Source organism: Mirounga leonina, unplaced genomic scaffold (genome assembly GCF_011800145.1).
Source record: "Mirounga leonina isolate KUSES-001 unplaced genomic scaffold, KU_Mleo_1.0 Mir_94, whole genome shotgun sequence".
NCBI lineage: Eukaryota > Metazoa > Chordata > Mammalia > Carnivora > Phocidae > Mirounga > Mirounga leonina.
Genome location: NW_023270855.1, coordinates 49755130 through 49772674, shown reverse-complemented (window position 1 = coordinate 49772674; position 17545 = coordinate 49755130). Strand labels below are relative to the sequence as shown.

The 17545-nt window shown below is 44.7% G+C and overlaps 1 protein-coding gene across 2 annotated transcripts in view; it reads right to left on the bottom strand.

Moving 5' to 3' along the window:
• CACNA1A (calcium voltage-gated channel subunit alpha1 A) overlaps positions 1-17545 on the bottom strand; it is a 213900-nt gene that overhangs the window by 159922 nt on the left and 36433 nt on the right. For both annotated transcript variants that reach the window (XM_034998421.1, XM_034998422.1), the window contains exons 2-3: positions 14502-14607; positions 11855-11994 (exon numbers count right to left, since the gene is read on the bottom strand). In XM_034998421.1, coding sequence (XP_034854312.1) covers positions 11855-11994; positions 14502-14607 — 246 coding nt within the window. The remainder of the gene's footprint in view (positions 1-11854; positions 11995-14501; positions 14608-17545) is intronic.

Genomic DNA, 17545 nt, shown 5'->3' with positions numbered 1-17545 from the left:
ACCTTTATTTCTGCTGCCCTGGTGCATCATATCCTAGTTCTATGGGACAGAGCCTCTCAAGTGAATTTCCTATATATCACCAAGTAAAACCATCCCAAATGTACCTTCCCCATTTCATGAAGATCTGTCCAGATGTTCCAGTATGATGTAACTAGAATTTTATTTGGAAAGAGATACATAATAATATGTGATGCCCATTTTCTTCATCTTTCTAAACAGGCTCACCATTTCAGTCTCCTGATAAAACAACAACAATAACAACAAAAACAAAAAAAACTTTTGTGAAGGAGAGGAAAAAGATCCAGAAAGTCAAGCTAGTCCCCTAATGAGGTCACCCAACCTTCAAACCCTGGTGCAGATGGTAGAAACTACCAAAGCTTTTCCTCCTTCATTTGCTTTTCAATCAGACCTTTGCCACCAAGATTTCATGCATCCCCATCCCCGCTATGGACAACCCTTTAGAGTCACTCTTTTCCTCCTAATTACAAAGTCCCAAAAGCTTTGGGAAGACCTCTCTTTGGCTGCAACTCATGTGGCTGACTGTGGTTTGCCTCTCTTCCTAACCACCTGTCCCCTGAATCTTCTGTTTCCTTCCCTGATCCTCTTCCTCCCTCAGGTCCCTCAGTGTGGGTGCTCCCTGACCCCATGTTCCTGTCCGTTATACCACCAGGCCTGTAGAGCTCAGGCACTTTCTGGCCTTAACCAACCTCTTTGTGGATGACTCTCAAGGCCAGACAGGCCAGGCAGGCTTTAACCCTATCTACATCTGTCTAAATGACATTTCGACTTTGATGTCTTTCAGGGACTTCGGCATGACTGAAATAAATTCTCACTAGAAGCGCCCTGTGCCCCTTGCCCCTGCAATGGCCCTACCATTATATCAGTCAACAGTTGATTATCATGTTCTGGAATGTTCTTTTTTTGGGAAAGAGTCCTTAAATCCATCCTTCCCTTCCTATTTCCATTATCATCCCAAATCATCCCAGACATGGGATCACCTCAATTCTAGGACTTGCTCCACCACAAGAATCCTCCTTCCCCTCTCCCTCCTCTTGACTACATTTTATTGCTAAAAATTATCCATCTAATCTTCACCTCAGCTCAGTGGGGTTAAGTAAGTATTAACATGAGCCTCATTTAACAGATAAGTAAAATAAAGACTAAGAAGAGTAAATCATTTGCCTGAAGTCACACATCTTCTGAGCAGGAGAGCCAGGAATTGAACCTACATCCCCAAAGTGATGTTTTGTCTTACATGGGAGAGTTAAGTTCTGATTCTGAAGTAAGTGCACAAAGGAAAAATTGCATAGACTCAAAAAACACCCTCAACAAACCTTTAAATCATCCATAAAGTACAATATGTATGGTTTTGCATATTTAAGGCTGGGCAGTAATAAGCGTGTGTAATGTGGACAGTAATATATGATATAAAAGAATGTCAGTAGTATGCTTCATGTGACAGATACCGCTAACTGTCCCAACAGCCATTTCCCTCTCCCTCATCTTTCTCACAAGCAGAACTAGCCTCCCATAAAATGGCAAAAATGCCAGACACACATGTTTCTGGTCTGCCCTGAAGCTGGAAATGGTCATATGACCCAGGTATAGCCAATCAGATTTAGAAGGAAACCTGCTGGGAACTTCTGGGCAAGATTTGTTTCTCCTAGATAAAAATGAAAAGTCTCCAGTGAGAGTTTTCTCTCCTAGTCATTACTTTCCTGCTTTTGAATGAGGCCGTGAGAGGAGATGTGGCAGCCATTTTGCCACCTTGGGGCAACAAATCATGAGTTCAAAATTCAACCTACTGAGGGGGTTGGGAGGACATCACTGAGCCATTCAACTAATCTCGGTCTACAGATTTGTGGATTTCTAAATCAGATAACAAAAATTTCTACTTAATGCTAAAGCCCTTTCTAGATGTCTCTTCTGTTACTTGAAGAGAAAACATTCCTAGCTGATATACTGTGTTCTAGGAAGAACATGAATCATGTTCATTCCTTGGAAAAAACTCACTAAATGCAATGGCAGGTAGAAATGACCTCACTATTTAATTATTATATTCATCCTTTTTCTTTTTCTATGTGTGCCAATTACATAACAATGATTTTGTATAAGTCAGATTTGCATAGAATGCAGTTCTGCTACACACTTTGCAGTTTCTGTTTTGAAAACATCCAGGGCTATTTCCTATGAATCAAAACTCATCAGTCTAGTTTACAAAGACCTCTCAGTCTGATCCGTCCTGTCCTCTCAATCTTATAATGATTCAACATCACGTCCCTGGCATACCAATGTGAAGCAAAGGAAAGCAGCCCCAGCCACATTTTAGTGCTCAGAGCAGGACTTAAGAGTTTTAGGTTTACTTCCTGCCTCTGTTCCTACTGCCAAAGTTTCATGTCCTGAAATTCTGTGGGTGGCCTCCAAATATGCCTGTGAACAGTGAAAACAAAACAACCCATGACCTTCGGCACCAATCATGTCTCTTCAGCACCACAAAAAAACATGACTCCTAAAATCAAAGCTTCTTAGGGTGGAAAGGACTCCCAGGCATGAAGTATTTGATACTTTTTAGCCTGTGATGTCTCCGAAAGAAGTTTAAATGTAGACGAGTTACACACTTAGAAAATATACTCCAGCTGTCTGGTTCAGTGCGCAACCTGTACAACCATACACAGTAGGCCTGAGAACTCACCCCTGCTCAGACCACCCCCCCACACTCAAACCTGTTCATTCTTGTGCCACTTTATTAGTGCAAAGTAGCTAACAAAGCTGGTTCCAGAGGAGTTTTAGTCCATTGAGAGCTCAACACATAAGACACGCCATAATTCCTGGGGCAGGACCACAACCAATGGGCGGGCTTATCATACTCAGTACATATAATAGTTAAGTTGACACTTCCAACTGCCCTCCAAAACTGCATCATCTGATCTAGATGCCGTGAAATGCAGGGGCACTTAGGAAGGGGTTTCTGTGCCCCAGTTTATTATACACTGACACTTCCCTCAACATTGGCAGGTTATAGGTACCATCGACTCAGTCATTCTGTCAAAAACATCTGTTGAGCACCTACTGTGTGCCAGGCACTATTCTAGGCATGGGGGAATAGCACCATGAGTGAAAAAACCAAATCTCCTTCTGCAGGGAGTTTACTTAGTGGAGGAGACTGGCAGAAAATAAAGTAAAATATCTAGTTTGTCGGAAAGCGGCCAAGTGCACAGAAAAGAATCTAAATAGAAGAGAGGACAGGAAGTGTCAAACGTGTTGGAATTGTAGATAAGGAGCCAGGGGACATTGGCGTAAAGTCTTAAAGATGAGGAAATGGATTGAGAAGAGCATACCAGATTTGGGCACTACAAGTGCAAGGGCCTTGAGGTGGAAACATGCCTGAAGTGTTCAAGGAGCAGCGAGGAGCTTGGTGCAGCTGGTGCCGAGTGAGCGAGTGTGGCTGCTGATGAGGGTGGGAGGTGACGGGGGCAGATCATGCAGGTCCTTGTGGGCTGTGATGAGGACTTTTGCTTTTACACTGAGTAAGACAGGAACCATGAGAAAGATGTGAGCAGAAGAGTGATTTGATCTAATTTATGTGTTAAAAGGATCCTTCTGGCTGCTTGTGTTGATAACAGGCTATGGGGGAGGAGGGCAGAAGCAGAGACCTGGGCACAGCCTGCTCCAACAAGCCAGCTGAGAGATGATGATGGCTCAGCCCAGTTGGTGGCAGTGGAGGTGGAAGAAGACGGAACCTACAGAATATGAGAAAGAATTGACCATGAGGGAGGAGGTGTCAAGATTGTTAGCCAGAGCCCCTGGAAGAATGGAGCTGTCATCCAATGATGTAAAAAGACAGGAAGAGAGATATAAGAAGGATGCACATGAGTTCAGTTTTGGACATCTTGAGTGTGAGATGTCTGTGGACTCCTACCCACATGGGGACTGCAAGAGAGCTCTGGGCAGAAGACTTAAGTTTGGGGAACATAGGTACAGAAGGTATTTAAACCTTTGAGATTGGCAGGTATCACCAAAGGGCTCATTATAGCCAGAGAAGTCAAGAAAAATGGGGCTTTGATTTTCCTAGACCCTGCCCCCCAAACCTCAGCTTTACCATTCTACTACATGACCGCACCGAAGGCGAAGGCTTGTGGTCTCTGAGTCAGGCCCAGGTCCTGCTTGGAGAGAAGACTGTCCAGTTTCTACAACATCTGTAACAACAGAGCATCTCCAATGCCTGTAGTTCCTCCCTGCATAAAGCAAAGCAGTGTCTCTCACTTGGCAGCCTCTGCCTCAGCCCCAGGCACCCACTTGCCTCCCGTTCCGCTGAGATTTCCTCTGCCCGCCAGGCATCAGCCTCCCTGCCCTGGTGAGAAGAGAGGAGTCATTTTGCCCTGCAAACTGTAGAGGCAGTGGCCAGATGCCTCTCTGGAGGCAGGCTGGTGTTTGTCATAGCAATTCAAGAGGACAAGACCTCGATCAGCCCCTAAACCTGCTGAGAGCTGGATGGCAAGGTCTTCTCCAGCCACACAAGGAAAATGGCCAAGAAGCTCAGTATGGAGCAATGTCACCTGGCCATCTGGTCCTCACTCAGTCCCCTCCCCACTCCAGTTAGGGGCGGAGGGAGAAAGGAGGACGTCTTTATCTGGTGAAGTGTGCTGTGCGCTGTCCAGGGTGCTGAAATCTCTAACCCGCTAGGCTTCAAACTATTATGGCTCCAAGACGAGGACTTTTGGGAGATGATCCTTGGAATTAAAAGGGATAAACTAGAAAGCAAGAAGTCGGTAAAGGGTGCGCTAATGAATGGGTATCATCGTGAGCAACTAGTATTCAATCCTGTGAAAGGCCCTTTGAGAGGTAGAACACACCTCCAAGTCTTCTCACTGAGCAATGGGGAAGCCAGGCCTTATTTATACACGGACTCCCTCTCTCACTGGTTAAGGGCTGCTCCTGGGGGTGTTAAACGTCTGTCACGTGGGCTGAACAAACTCCTGCAATGCTGGAGAACACCCTCCAGCACAGATGCAGAAAGATGAGAGCACTGGAGGTACAAAGAGGTTAGCTTGCTTGGGAACTGCCCACCACAGGTAAACTCGGAGGTGAGTGGGACGAATATGGACAGGGGCATTTGCAGGACCTACCACACACATCCAAAAGAATATGTCCTAATTTCTTTCCCTTCAATTCATCAACTCCCATTTATGAAGAACTCAGAATGGTCCAGGGGCTCAGTTCACAGTGTCGGCCACAATGTTGCCTTCTCCAATCTCTATCACAGCCCGAGGAGGCAGACGCTCTCCCTTTTTCCAGGTGAGAAAACTGAGGTTTGGAGGGATCCAAGTACGTTCTCAAGTTCCTCACTGGCAGAGATCGCTCCGACTCTGAAGCCCAGGTCTTAACCATTGGTATATGCCAGTCTCCCATTTGTGGACATCTCTTTTGCCGATTTTTTTTTTCCTGCTATAGTGGAGTCCAAGATGGGGAAGAAAAGTAAAGATCCTCCTGACTTCCCTGGAAAACTTGACTTTAAAGAAATAGTGTAGGACTCAAGAACATGGATTCTGGCTCCAGATCCACCTGAGTTCACCACTTATGAGGTAAGTGACATTGGGCAAGATGTTTAGCCTCTTTGAGCTTTCATCTGTAAAGTGGGGGTAATAGTGGTACCTAATTCAGAGGGCTGTAAAGATTAGCTAAGCATATACACATGTATAGTATATCATGTTATAAAGTGTCTTCTAAGTTCTAGTTTGTCAATGTTCCCACTGCTATTAATAACAGGTATTATGTTCATAAGGATACTGGGCTGAATATAGCTCTTTGAACTTAACTTGGGTCTCAGGTTATCCTAGTTTTAGGGCACTGTCCCAGTAGAGTGGTTGAGATCCTGATCCACCCTTTACTAGCTGGGGGACCCTTTGCAAGTAGCTTAACCTCTCTGAGCCTCAGATTCATCTCTAAAAAAGGCTTGTGCAACTAAAATGTGATAATGCACATAAAACTGTTAATATAGTGCTGGCACAAAACAAATGCTTAATAAATGATGGAAATAGCATGGCAGCCAACACCATTACTATCACTGTCACTGTATTACAAGATGGAGAGGCTAGCTCCTACTGCTAGGAAGTGAGGCTGTTCCTGGTGAAACACAGTTCAGCAAATATCATGACAACCAAATGCTTTGATCAATGAAAAGATCAATGCTCTCTCAATGATAAAACTCTCTGAATGATAAGAAGCATTTGTGCCATGGTAGGGAATCCTTCTGATACCAAGGGTGACTGATCCACGGGGGGAGAAATTAATGCAGACAAACATTAAAATAAAATGCAGCTGGTATTTATAGGAGCTGTTAGTTGGTCTCATGAGTTAGAGTGCCAATTGGTTTTGTTGTTGTTGTGTTTAGAATGCTGTTTTTATTTTCAAGCAACTCAGAACAGCAACATGGGAGGCGAAGAAAGGAGGAGAGAGTGAAGAATGGTGACATACGTTTGTTAAACTGATCAAAGGGAAGACAGCATGAGGTGTGTGACTCGTCATTCTGACCCTCTGGGCCCCAGTTTCTTCAGCTGTGTAAGGGGAACTGGGCTACTATCGAGGCTCCCTTTCTATCTCTCTGGAAAGGGGCCACAGTCTGGGTACTTGGACAGAAGTAAGGAAAAAGCAGGGCTCTGATGGCAGAAACTTGGCAGGGGGGGCATTAATCATCTATACCACTCCCACTGCCCCCAAACTGGGGTTCTAGGCTCCTTAATGTGAGCACAGCTTCTGATTCTGGAAGTTTCCTGATTTGCCACCATCTCAGTGTAACTTTGACTTTGGGCAAATAACTTAGTCTCTCTGTGTCTTAACTCCCTTGTGAGTGAAATAAAGGGTTTGGACCTGCCAGAGTCCATTGAGTCCTAAAATTCAGTGATGCTATGAAACCAAAGCCAATGTCCTCTCCTGATGGTCCCTGAGTACTTGGGTATTTTCCTCACTTCTGATCCTCAACAAAACTGCCCAAAGCCTGGGGCAGCTGGTAGGACCTTCCAAAAAGGAACCGTCATTTTTACAGAGTCATGAAATGTCAGAGTTGGCAAGGACCCAGAGTTCATCTGTTCCATGCCTTATCTGATGTCAGAGTATCTGTCATAGATTCCTGGGCTGTTTAACTATATCAATGCAATGGTCCCCATCTCCATAAACAGCTTAGTGCATTTTCCAGAACACTCTGATTCTCAGAAGTATTACCGCTTTGCAGCCATTTATTTTACTGAGCACCCACGCCAGGTACAGGGCTAAGCCTGTGAACACAAAAACAACTGTCTTCATCCCTACCCTGATCATGTCCACAATCTCCTTTGTTAACATGCACAATTGCATTATTTGACCTCCCAGATGTTTATATATATATATCTAAGCATTACAGTCAAAGCTCTGTCATCTCAGAAATACAGCCAAGCTTCTGAAATCTTCCTCTTACACGATTTCAATTTAACGATCAGAACTTCAAATACAATAGAAGCACACTTCAAAGGGGCTTGATAAAATTGCAAACTTAGAATTTCTCTGAGGCCTTGAACTACACAGAACAAACCAAACTCCATTGGGTACGATACTTTCTGCCAAACTTTACACAAGAAGAAGGCAAGAATCTTATGAATCCATGAAAAATGAATGGTGTTTTAATGCTGCGGTTTGCTTAGAAATGTAAGAAGACAATGAGTTAATCAAAAAGTGCTCATTAAGGCCATGTTGTCTCAGGTCAGGTTAATACACTCAGGTCCCCTCCCCCTGGAACACAGAACTAAGAGTGTACAGCATTTGCCTGGTAGCACCACTGCACAGAAGGTTGAATTTGTGGGGCTTGCAGTCCCTACTCTCTGTTCCTCAATTGCAGCCCAAGAGGAGACCAAGCAGCCCCTTGGAATTTGAAGTAATGAAATTTGAGCTATGTGTTTGATTTGAAGGAGACAGAACCAGCAGACAATAAGGAAGGGTGGCTGATTACAGGAGAAGCAACAGGGAGACAAGCAAGAGAAAGGAAGGCAGGAAAAATGAAGTGGGAAAGGAAGAGGGGTAAGAAAGGAAAAGAACGCGGCTCCTTATGGTGTTAGAAGCAGGACCCCCTGAGAATCTAATGAAAACTACAGACCAGAAAAATATATATATACACATAATTTTTGCATGCAATTTCAGAGGGTCCATGAATCCTATTAATTCTAAGGCTTTCATCCTTAGCACCTATTTGTCTCCGATGAGAATTTCTTCTCTAGAGCCTCATCAGATGTTTAAAAACTAGGGAAAAAGATCAGCTTGTTGTAATCAAGAAGCAGATGCAAACGCCCCAGTGGCTAACTAACTTATCACACGGCCGCCTTTCAACTTAATGACCATTTATTGAGGCTTACTATATGCTGCATGGTATATGAGCTTCTCTGGATGTTCCAAGAACCATGTTATAAAAAACCAGGGATTTTTTTTTTAAGGCTTCTTCCTGCCAGCAAGGTCAAGCCAGCCCCTGCCAGCAAAAGTCAGCCCCTAGGGAGTATAAATTGGCACAACCACTTTGCAGAGTTATTTGGCAATGCCTCGTGAAGCCGAGGATGCACAGAGTACACAACTCAGCAGTTCCACTCCCAGGTAGATGCCCTAGAGAAATCCACCAGCAAGAGTGAGGGGACAGCTTGGTTCAAAATAGCCCAAAGCTGGAAACAACCCAAACAGATAAATACATGGTAGCATATTCATACTGCAGAATACTATGCAGCAGGGAAAATGGATGAATGAGACCTAGTCTTGTCAATCACAAGGTGAGGGCAGAAGGAAGGCTGTAGAAGGAAATGTTTACAGAGAAACTTAAAACTGTGCAAGAACGCACTATATATATTTCTTATATACTTTTGTGGTCAAAATGTAAAATAGGTACTACGTATTTCTCATACCCTTATTTACACGTATATAAAAGGGTAAATACATAACTGGAAATGATAAACACAAAACTCAGGAAGTGTTTCTGCATGGGGAAGGGAATGAACAAGGCCAGGGAAGAGAACACAGGGGACTTACACTGTATGAGAAAGGTTTCATTTGGGGGTGCCTGGGTGGCTCAGTTGGTTGAGCGTCCAACCCTTGGTTTTGGCTCAGGTCATGATCTCAGGATCGTAGGATAGAGCCCCGTGTCAGGCTCCACACTCAGCATGGAATCTGCCTGAGTTTCTCTCTCCTTCTCCCTCTGCCCCTCCACCACCCCACCAACTCTCTCTCTCTCTCTCCCACCCTCTCTGTCTCTCAAATAAATAAATCTTAAAAAAAAAAAGAAAAAGAAAGGTTTCATTTTGATGGTAGGCTGTTGTTCTATCACCTCCCTGTCCTCACCTCTTCCATTCTCTCCCTCACTTACTCTGTTCCCGCCACTCTGGCCTCCTCACTGCTCATCAAACATACCAGACACAGCCCAGCCTCAGGACCTTTGCATGTGCTATTCCCTCTGCCTGTCACTTTCCTCCTTTAGCTATCCTCAAGGCTCATTCACTCACCTCCTTCAGGTTTTCATTCAAATACTGCCTTCCCAATAAAGTCTTCCCCGGTTTCCAGCCCTCCTGCTCATAACACGTCCCATACTTCCTCTGATTGATTGTTTCTCTGTAGCCCTCACTGCCACCTAACACACTAGATATTTATTCATTCACTCATTCATTCATTTAGCTTTTCTTCACTACTTGACTATCTGTTGCACAAAAGGAGGGACTTTTATCTGTTTTGTTCACTGCTGTGTCCCAGAGCCTGGTATATAATAGGTGCACAAAAAATATTCATTGAGTGAATATTTGCATACACAAATATTTGTTACATTATTCTCTATTTTTTGAATGTCTGAATATTTTGTTATGCACTTTTTAAAAAAAGATTTATTTATTTTTTAAAGAGAGAGAGAGGAAGCACGAGTGTAGTGGGGAGGGGCAGAGGGAGAGGGAGAGAGAGAGAATCTCAAGCAGACTCTCCACTGAGTGCGGAGCCTGATCCCATGACCCTGAGATCAGGACCCAAGCCAAAATCAAGAGTCAGATGTTTAATGGCCTGAGACACCCAGGCGCCCCTTTGTTATGCACTTTTAACAACAACAACAACAACAACAACAAAGTCAGCTATTAGGATGTTTCAGAGACAAGTTTCCTACAAAGGTAAGAAAAAGGTGCCCAACACCACAACATGTCCTTGGAACCTGCCAAGGTCCCAAGCCACAGGACTATGGGAATAACCAACAGAGGACCCTCAGGGAGCACTCAAGCCCACTAGAGCTAGCCCAGGGTACCCACAACAGACCATTCACATCTGATTGCCTCTACCAAAACAGCCCAATATGACAAAGCCCTTTTGGGAAAAGCAACATTGCTCTGAAACAACAAATGTGCCCAAAACCTGAATTGCAGGAGCCCAGCCAACACAGCATGGAGCCTAAGACCCATGACATCTGCCAGGAGAGACAGGATCTGGAACAGCAACAGAGCCTAGAGGAGAAATTTGATCCTAGAAGAGAATTACGACCCCATAGAGGACAGCTGTGACCCCACAGAGGAGAGCTGTGACCCCACACAAGGGAGCTGTGACCCCACAGAGTAGACCTGTGACCCCATAGAGGGGAGCTGTGCCCCACTGAGGACAACTGTGACCCCACAGAGGGGAACTATGAGGAATGAATAGGGGTCTTGGAAGATAAGCCAGTCTTAGCTTCGAGGAGAGGAGTGGGTGGACAGAGGAGCCAGAAATCAGCACAAAATGGTAATGTCTATGTTGGCATCTGTTACAGGACTTTGGGGTCCCTAACAGAGCCTGACTGGCTACTCAGCAAATCCACCTTCCTTTCTTCTAAGCACAATCTAATGTTTCTCAGCTTCCCCTGCAGTGATGTGTGTCATGTGAATAAATTCTAGCCGAAAGAATAGGAAGGGAAGAAGCATGTGCCAGGCCTGTAAAACCTCCCTAGTATCACTTTGCATCCTCATTTCTCTTTTGTGGTTTGATGCATACAAGCACAAAGTTCTCGGAAGCTGTGAGTCAACAATGAGGAGCCACAGTGTGGTAAAGGCCTGGGTTCCCTCAATCACTGCTTGGAGGAGAGAGCCCTGCCAGCAAGGAACAACTGTTTTGGACTTTCAGTGAGTGATAAATAAATTTCCGTTGTGTGTAAGACATTACCCAGTTTTTTCTATTGTCATAACAGCTAGCATTACCTTATAGAGAGGGTCCTTGGTGGAAAGTGTATACACACTCACCTTTCAACTATGGTGCGCTATATACAGATCCAAAAACTCTTCTAAGGCACTCACTGTACCTTATCTAGCTTGGTTTTCTCCATAGCCCTACCACAAGCTGTTGCACCCAGAAGTCCTCAACAAACATTTACCAGCTGGAAATCAAGATCAACTTGGAATAAAGGCGTCTCCAAATGAGGCAAAAGGATCACACATGCACAACAGTTAAAACCTTGAGTTCTGGAATCACATGATATTAGGTTCAAATTCCAGTTCCACTAGCAGGGTGATCCTAGGCAAGTTCATATCTGTGCTTCGGATCTCTCTGTGGTCCTGTGGGAATATTAATATTTCCTAATTCATTGGGTTGCTGTGAGGATTAAATGAGAGAATGCACAGAAAGCTCTTTGGAAGCAGTCAACTCTAATAAGCCATTATTCTAATTGTAACCAAAAGCATCTGCTGCATCATGCAGTCAGGGTATGAAGACAGGGTGCAAGAAGGCAAAGGCATGATGAAAAAGAGCACGGGGACTCAGCCTTCCCAAGCCCAGCCTGGACACACCAACCATGATGTTTCCAAAGTCTTTATAGTTTGAGATAATTCTAAGAAACACAGCATGTGACACTTACCCTGTCAGCACCACCACAAAGTCCATCACATTCCAACCATTCCTTAAGTAAGAGCCTTTATGGAAGGCAAACCCCAGGGCGATGATTTTAATGCCAGCCTCGAAACAAAAAATTCCAATGAAGTATGGTTCTGTATCATCCTGGAAGGGAGAGAAGGTAAGGTCAAGATCTTTGGCTGGGTAGAGGGTGGCATGACTGGGGACCTGGCCCATCCAGAAATCTCTACCCATTTTTCCTCACCTCTCCAACCCTCCAGCACCCACTGCCCCCCAACGCATCCTTCCCGGAGTTCTTTTGCCTGAAGACTTTGCAAGAGAAGCAGAAGCATGGAGAAGACACCCTCCTTCTTTCCTTTTGGCCAACCTCATATATCACTTGGTCAAACAGAATTGTTTGTTTGGATCCATGGTGTCCATTATAGCAGCCACGGGTCACATGTGGCTATTTAACTGTAAATTAATTCAAATGAAATAAAATAAGAATTCAGCTTTTCAGACACAGTAGCCAACATTCCAGTGACTAGTATATTGGACAGTGCAGATGGAGAGCATTTCCATCATTACAGAAAATTCTACTGGAAAGCACTGGTTCAGTATGTTTGTCACACGCACCACTCAAGGCCTTTAAGGTTAGACCCTGTACACCAACCTCACCCCCAGATCTGACACTCGTGAAGGTTCTCAGCTGGTATGCACCAGCACAGCCATTCAGGTTGCTAAAATATTGGAGTAATACTTCTGCATTTGCTGGCATATGGCCAGTGTCCCGGTCCCCAGCCCCTTACTGAACCTCTTGCCAGTTTCTGGCTTCCAGCTGATAGTTTATAATATTTGAAATCAAGCTATGAGCTCCACTCCATCAGATCCCCTACATGGATGTTTTCCAATCTGTTACAAAGTTTCTCAAGCTTCAATCCTTTCTGCCTTCATGATTCTTTCCCTATCAGCTTGCCATGGTACTACTATTTGCTTCCTAGTTTTCCAGCTGACTCTCTTTACTTAGCTTCATTTTAAACAAAAATTTTTAAAAAGTCTTGAAATCATAAGTTTTATAGGTTAGTGATATGTTTTAGAATACCTGTTATAATTCATACCTCTTAAAATTTAGATGTCTTGAGAACCATCTATATTTTGTGGATTACGAACGAGTGGATTCTTACATGCCCCTCTACCTACCCTTGAGCTATTACAGCTGGATCTGAAAAGGTGACAGAAAGGAAAAAAAGTCTTCTTCATTGCACTGTCAGAATGCCAGGAGAGGAACCACGGCACTTGGGGATGGATAGGGGGATCGAGAAGGATCTTAGTGCTAGTTTACAGCTCTGCTGAGTTTCACCAAATGAGTAATTTTTTTTTTTTAAGATTTTATTTATTTGTGAGAGAGAGAATGAGAGACAGAGAGCATGAGAGGGAGGAGGGTCAGAGGGAGAAGCAGATTCCCCGCTGAGCAGGGAGCCCGATGTGGGACTCGATCCCGGGACTCCAGGATCATGACCTAAGCCGAAGGCAGTGGCTCAACCAACTGAGCCACCCAGGCGCCCCCAAACGAGTAAATTTGAACGAGGACTATGAACGTCCCCCAGAGCTGATATCCATGACAGGAGACAGAGAGGATAGAAGAACAAGCCAAATGACACCATATACAAGCAACCAGGCTAACATCAGAATGTGGGACGTACCTTAGGGTCATGGGACTGATTTCTGCCATAAGTCAAGGGCAGGAGTGAAAACAGTTGCTTTAGTTTAAAAGGCTTAAGCAGGGATGCCTGGGTGGCTCAGTCAGTTGGGCGTCTGCCTTCGGCTCAGGTCATGATCCTAGGGTCCTGGATCGAGACCCATGTTGGGCTCCCTGCTCAGCTGGGAGTCTGCTTCTCCCTCTGCCCCTCCTCCTGCCTGTGCTTGTGTACCCTCTCTCAAAAATAAATAAAATCTTTAAAAAAATAAAAGGTTTAAGTAGCATAGCAAAATCTAGACCCTGCCTGGATCCTGGTTTGACCAAACTGACTGAAAAATGCTTTTTCTGAGACAACCATGAAAATCTGATTCCTGACTACGTCTTAGATGGTTCCAAGGAACTGCTGTAAGTTGTGCTGGGTGTAAAAATGTCACTGTGGTAATGGAAGAAAACGCCTATATTTTTTAGCAATGTAGACTTAAGTAAGTATATGGCAATGAACTGACAAGTTGTCTGGGATTTGCCTTCAACAATTTTGGCCAGGAAAGACAAACCAATGAAATGCAAGGGGCCAGAGGAAGCAAATAAGGCAAAGTCTTGACAACAGTTGAATCTGGGTGAGAGGTTCTTAGAGGGGTTCATTGTATTGTTCTCTCCATTTCTAATGTATAGTCAACATCTTCCACAAGAATTTTGTTTCTAATATGATGTTTCTATGGACAATGTGAACACTTGTTACCCACTGCCCTCCTGGTCAGCATTGGGTTTGCCTGGTCTGGTGTGGGGGGGGTGAGTCATGAAGGCATCTCTCTCCCCAGATTATTGGTGTTCATGAAATTTAGGCTTCCCAGGTCGGGGGCTCATGATCCAGCTCTTGGCTCCAAGACTGAGAGCCCACTCTGCCCTCTGCCCCATGGTCATGGCAACTTGCCTCTAAAGCAAAGAGAGACCCCTCAAGAGAGACATCACTCACCAGTCGTTCAGACATTGGGGTCTTGTCATCGTCAGGTAGGTGTTGCTCCAGAGCAAGGACAATGCAGTTTGCTATGATGGTAGCTAAAATCATATATTCAAAGGGAGTATGGAGGAATTAAGGAAAATCTTTCCAGTTTGTTTAGGCTCACAGCAAAACCCAGCAGAAGGTAGAGAGATTCCCCATACACCACCTGCCCCCACACATGCACAACCCCCCCCCAATTATCAACATTCCCCATCAGAGTGGTGCATTTGTTAGAATCAATAAACTTACACTGACACATCATTATCACCCAAAGTCCAGAGCTTACATCACGGTTCACTCTTGGTGTTGAACTTTCGGAGGTCTGGACAAGTGTATAATGACTTGCATCCACCATGAGAGTGTCCTATGGAGTAGTTTCACTGCTCTAAAGACCCAGCAGATGACTTTTTAAGGAAAATGTAGATGTTATTCTTCCATCTCACCTCCAACATTCATAGAGCAAATATTAATTCAGCACCTACTGGGCTCCAGGCCCTGTTCTGGGCACTGGGGACACAGCTTACAGTAAAAGAAACAAAAATCTCTGCTCTTGTGGAGGAGAAGTGAGTGTGTGAGATAACTACACATAAAGAGCATTACGAGGTGGTGAATGCTATGCAGAGAAAAAGCAGGTTGGGTGTTGCAATGTATTTATTTATTTTTTTAAAGATTTTATTTATTTATTTGACAGAGAGAGACACAGCGAGAGAGGGAACACAAGCAGGGGGAGTGGGAGAGGGAGAAGTAGGCTTCCCGCTGAGCAGGGAGCCTGACGCGGGGCTCAATCTCAGGACCTGGAGATCATGACCTGAGCCGAAGGCACACACTCAACGACTGAGCCACCCAGGTGCCCCTGGGTTGCAATTTAAAGTAGAGTCGTCAGGGGCTCCTGGGTAAGTTAAGCATCTGACTCTTGATTTCAGCTTAGGTTGTGATCTCAGGGTCGTGAGATCAAGCCCCGCATCAGGCTCTGTGCTTAGCAAGGAGTCTGCTTGAGATTCTCTCTCTCCCTCTCTCTGCCCCTCCCCCTGCTCACATGCACTCTCTCTCTCTCTCAAATAATAAATAAGTAAATCTTTAAAAAAAAAATAGAGTGTTCATATCTGACACCAAAAGCATGATCAGCTAAAGAAAAAACAGGCAAAAAAAGTAAAAAGTAAAAAGACAACCAACAGAATGAGAGAAAATATTTGCAAATCATGTATCTGATAAGCCTGGCATCCAGAATATATATATAAAGAACATTTGTCACTCAAGAACAAAAGGCAGTCCAATTAAATAATGGGCAAATGGCTTAAGTAGATATTTCTCCAAAAAAGATACTCAAATAGCCAATCAACTACATGCAAAAATTCTCAATATCCTCAGCCATTAGGGTACTGAAAATCAAAACCACAATGAGCTACCACTCCACATCCACTAGAATTAAAAACAAAAAAACAAAAAAACAACCACCCAGAAAACAATAAGTGTTGGTAAGGATGTGAGAAATTGGAACTTTTGTGCATTGCTGGTGGGGATGGTGCAGCCTCTGTGGAAAATAGTTTGGTGATTCCTCAAAAAACCCACAGAATTACCATATGATCCAGCAATATATATCCTAGGTATACACCCCAGAGAACTGAAAAGCAGGTACCAAAACACATGTTCATAGCAGCACCATTCAAACAGCCAAAAGGTGGAAGCAAGCCAGATGTCTCTCAGTGGATGAATGGGTGGACAAAATGTGGTCTATCCAGACAACGGAATCTCCTCGGCCATAAAAATGAAGTACTAATACACGCCACAGTGTGGAGGAACCTCAAAAACATTATGCTGAGTGAAAGACGCCAGACATAAAAGGCCACACACTGTACAATTCTGTGTATGTAAAATGTCCAGAACAGGCAAATTCGGAGAGTCAGAAAGCAGATGGGCGGTTGCCAAGGGTCGGGGGAGGGGGTTGGGGAGTGACTGCTTAATGTTTTGGAACTAGATAGATAATGTACAACAAACACTCTGAATATACTAAATGCCACTGATTAGTCACTTAAAAATGGTTAATATTGTTATGTGAATTTCACCTAAAAAAAAAAAAAATAATATGCTGGTCAGGGCAAAGCCTCTGAGAAGCTGAGCTTTCAAGATCTACAGAGGGAAGGGTTAGTCTGTGTGGCTATTTCTAGAGGTGGCATTCCCTCTCTCTCCAGGCACAAACTCCTTCCTGCATCCTGGGAACATTCCTCCGGGTGGACGAGGCCGCCAGGGTGTCCTGCTGGAGGGTCTGCACTTGGGGAGGGTCTGTCCTGCTCACGTCACATTAGGGCCTGATCTGCTGATCAGCTGGTGAAACAGAATGTCCCCTGTCCCCCTGCCAGACCCACAGAGGCACCACCCAGTCAATTTGGGTGTAGAGAAGTGGGTGTCGGAAGGGAAAGCCACAGGGTACTGGTTAGTCTGGAGTAGAGCTCCCCCACCTCGGCACGTCTGACACTTGGGGCTGGGTCATTCTCTGTGGTGGGGGTGATCAGCAGTAGCAGCTCCTCCTCTCCAGTTAGGACAACCAAAACTGACCTCCAGGTATTGCCAAGTGTCCCCTGGAAACACTGGAATCCACTGTTCTGTGGAAGGATCAAAGAGCATGTCTTGGTGAACTTAGCCATGGCCTCCTCCCAGCTTTCTCCCTTGGAAGCCTAACTTGCCTTGTTCTGTCCTTTGGCCCTGGAGTTAGGTTTGGCCTTTTGGAAGCTCCATAAAACCAAGGGATCTTATAGGCTGGTGGAGTTGGAGCATATACTCACTTTCCAGGTGGGAAAAGAAAGTCTAGAATGGATAACCTGGGAGCAAGAGTTTAAGTAAATCAGGAAAACCAGGACTTCTTTGTCACTGGCTTCGGCCTTTGCCTCCAGCTGAAAGCGTCTGAGCCGCGCTCTGTGCACACTCTGAAAAGCAAATCTGACACTCAGGGCAATTTGGGGAGCCAACAAAAGCCGGCCCTGCCGACGAGTGCCTCTGATTGGCTTCCTGCCTCTGAGCTG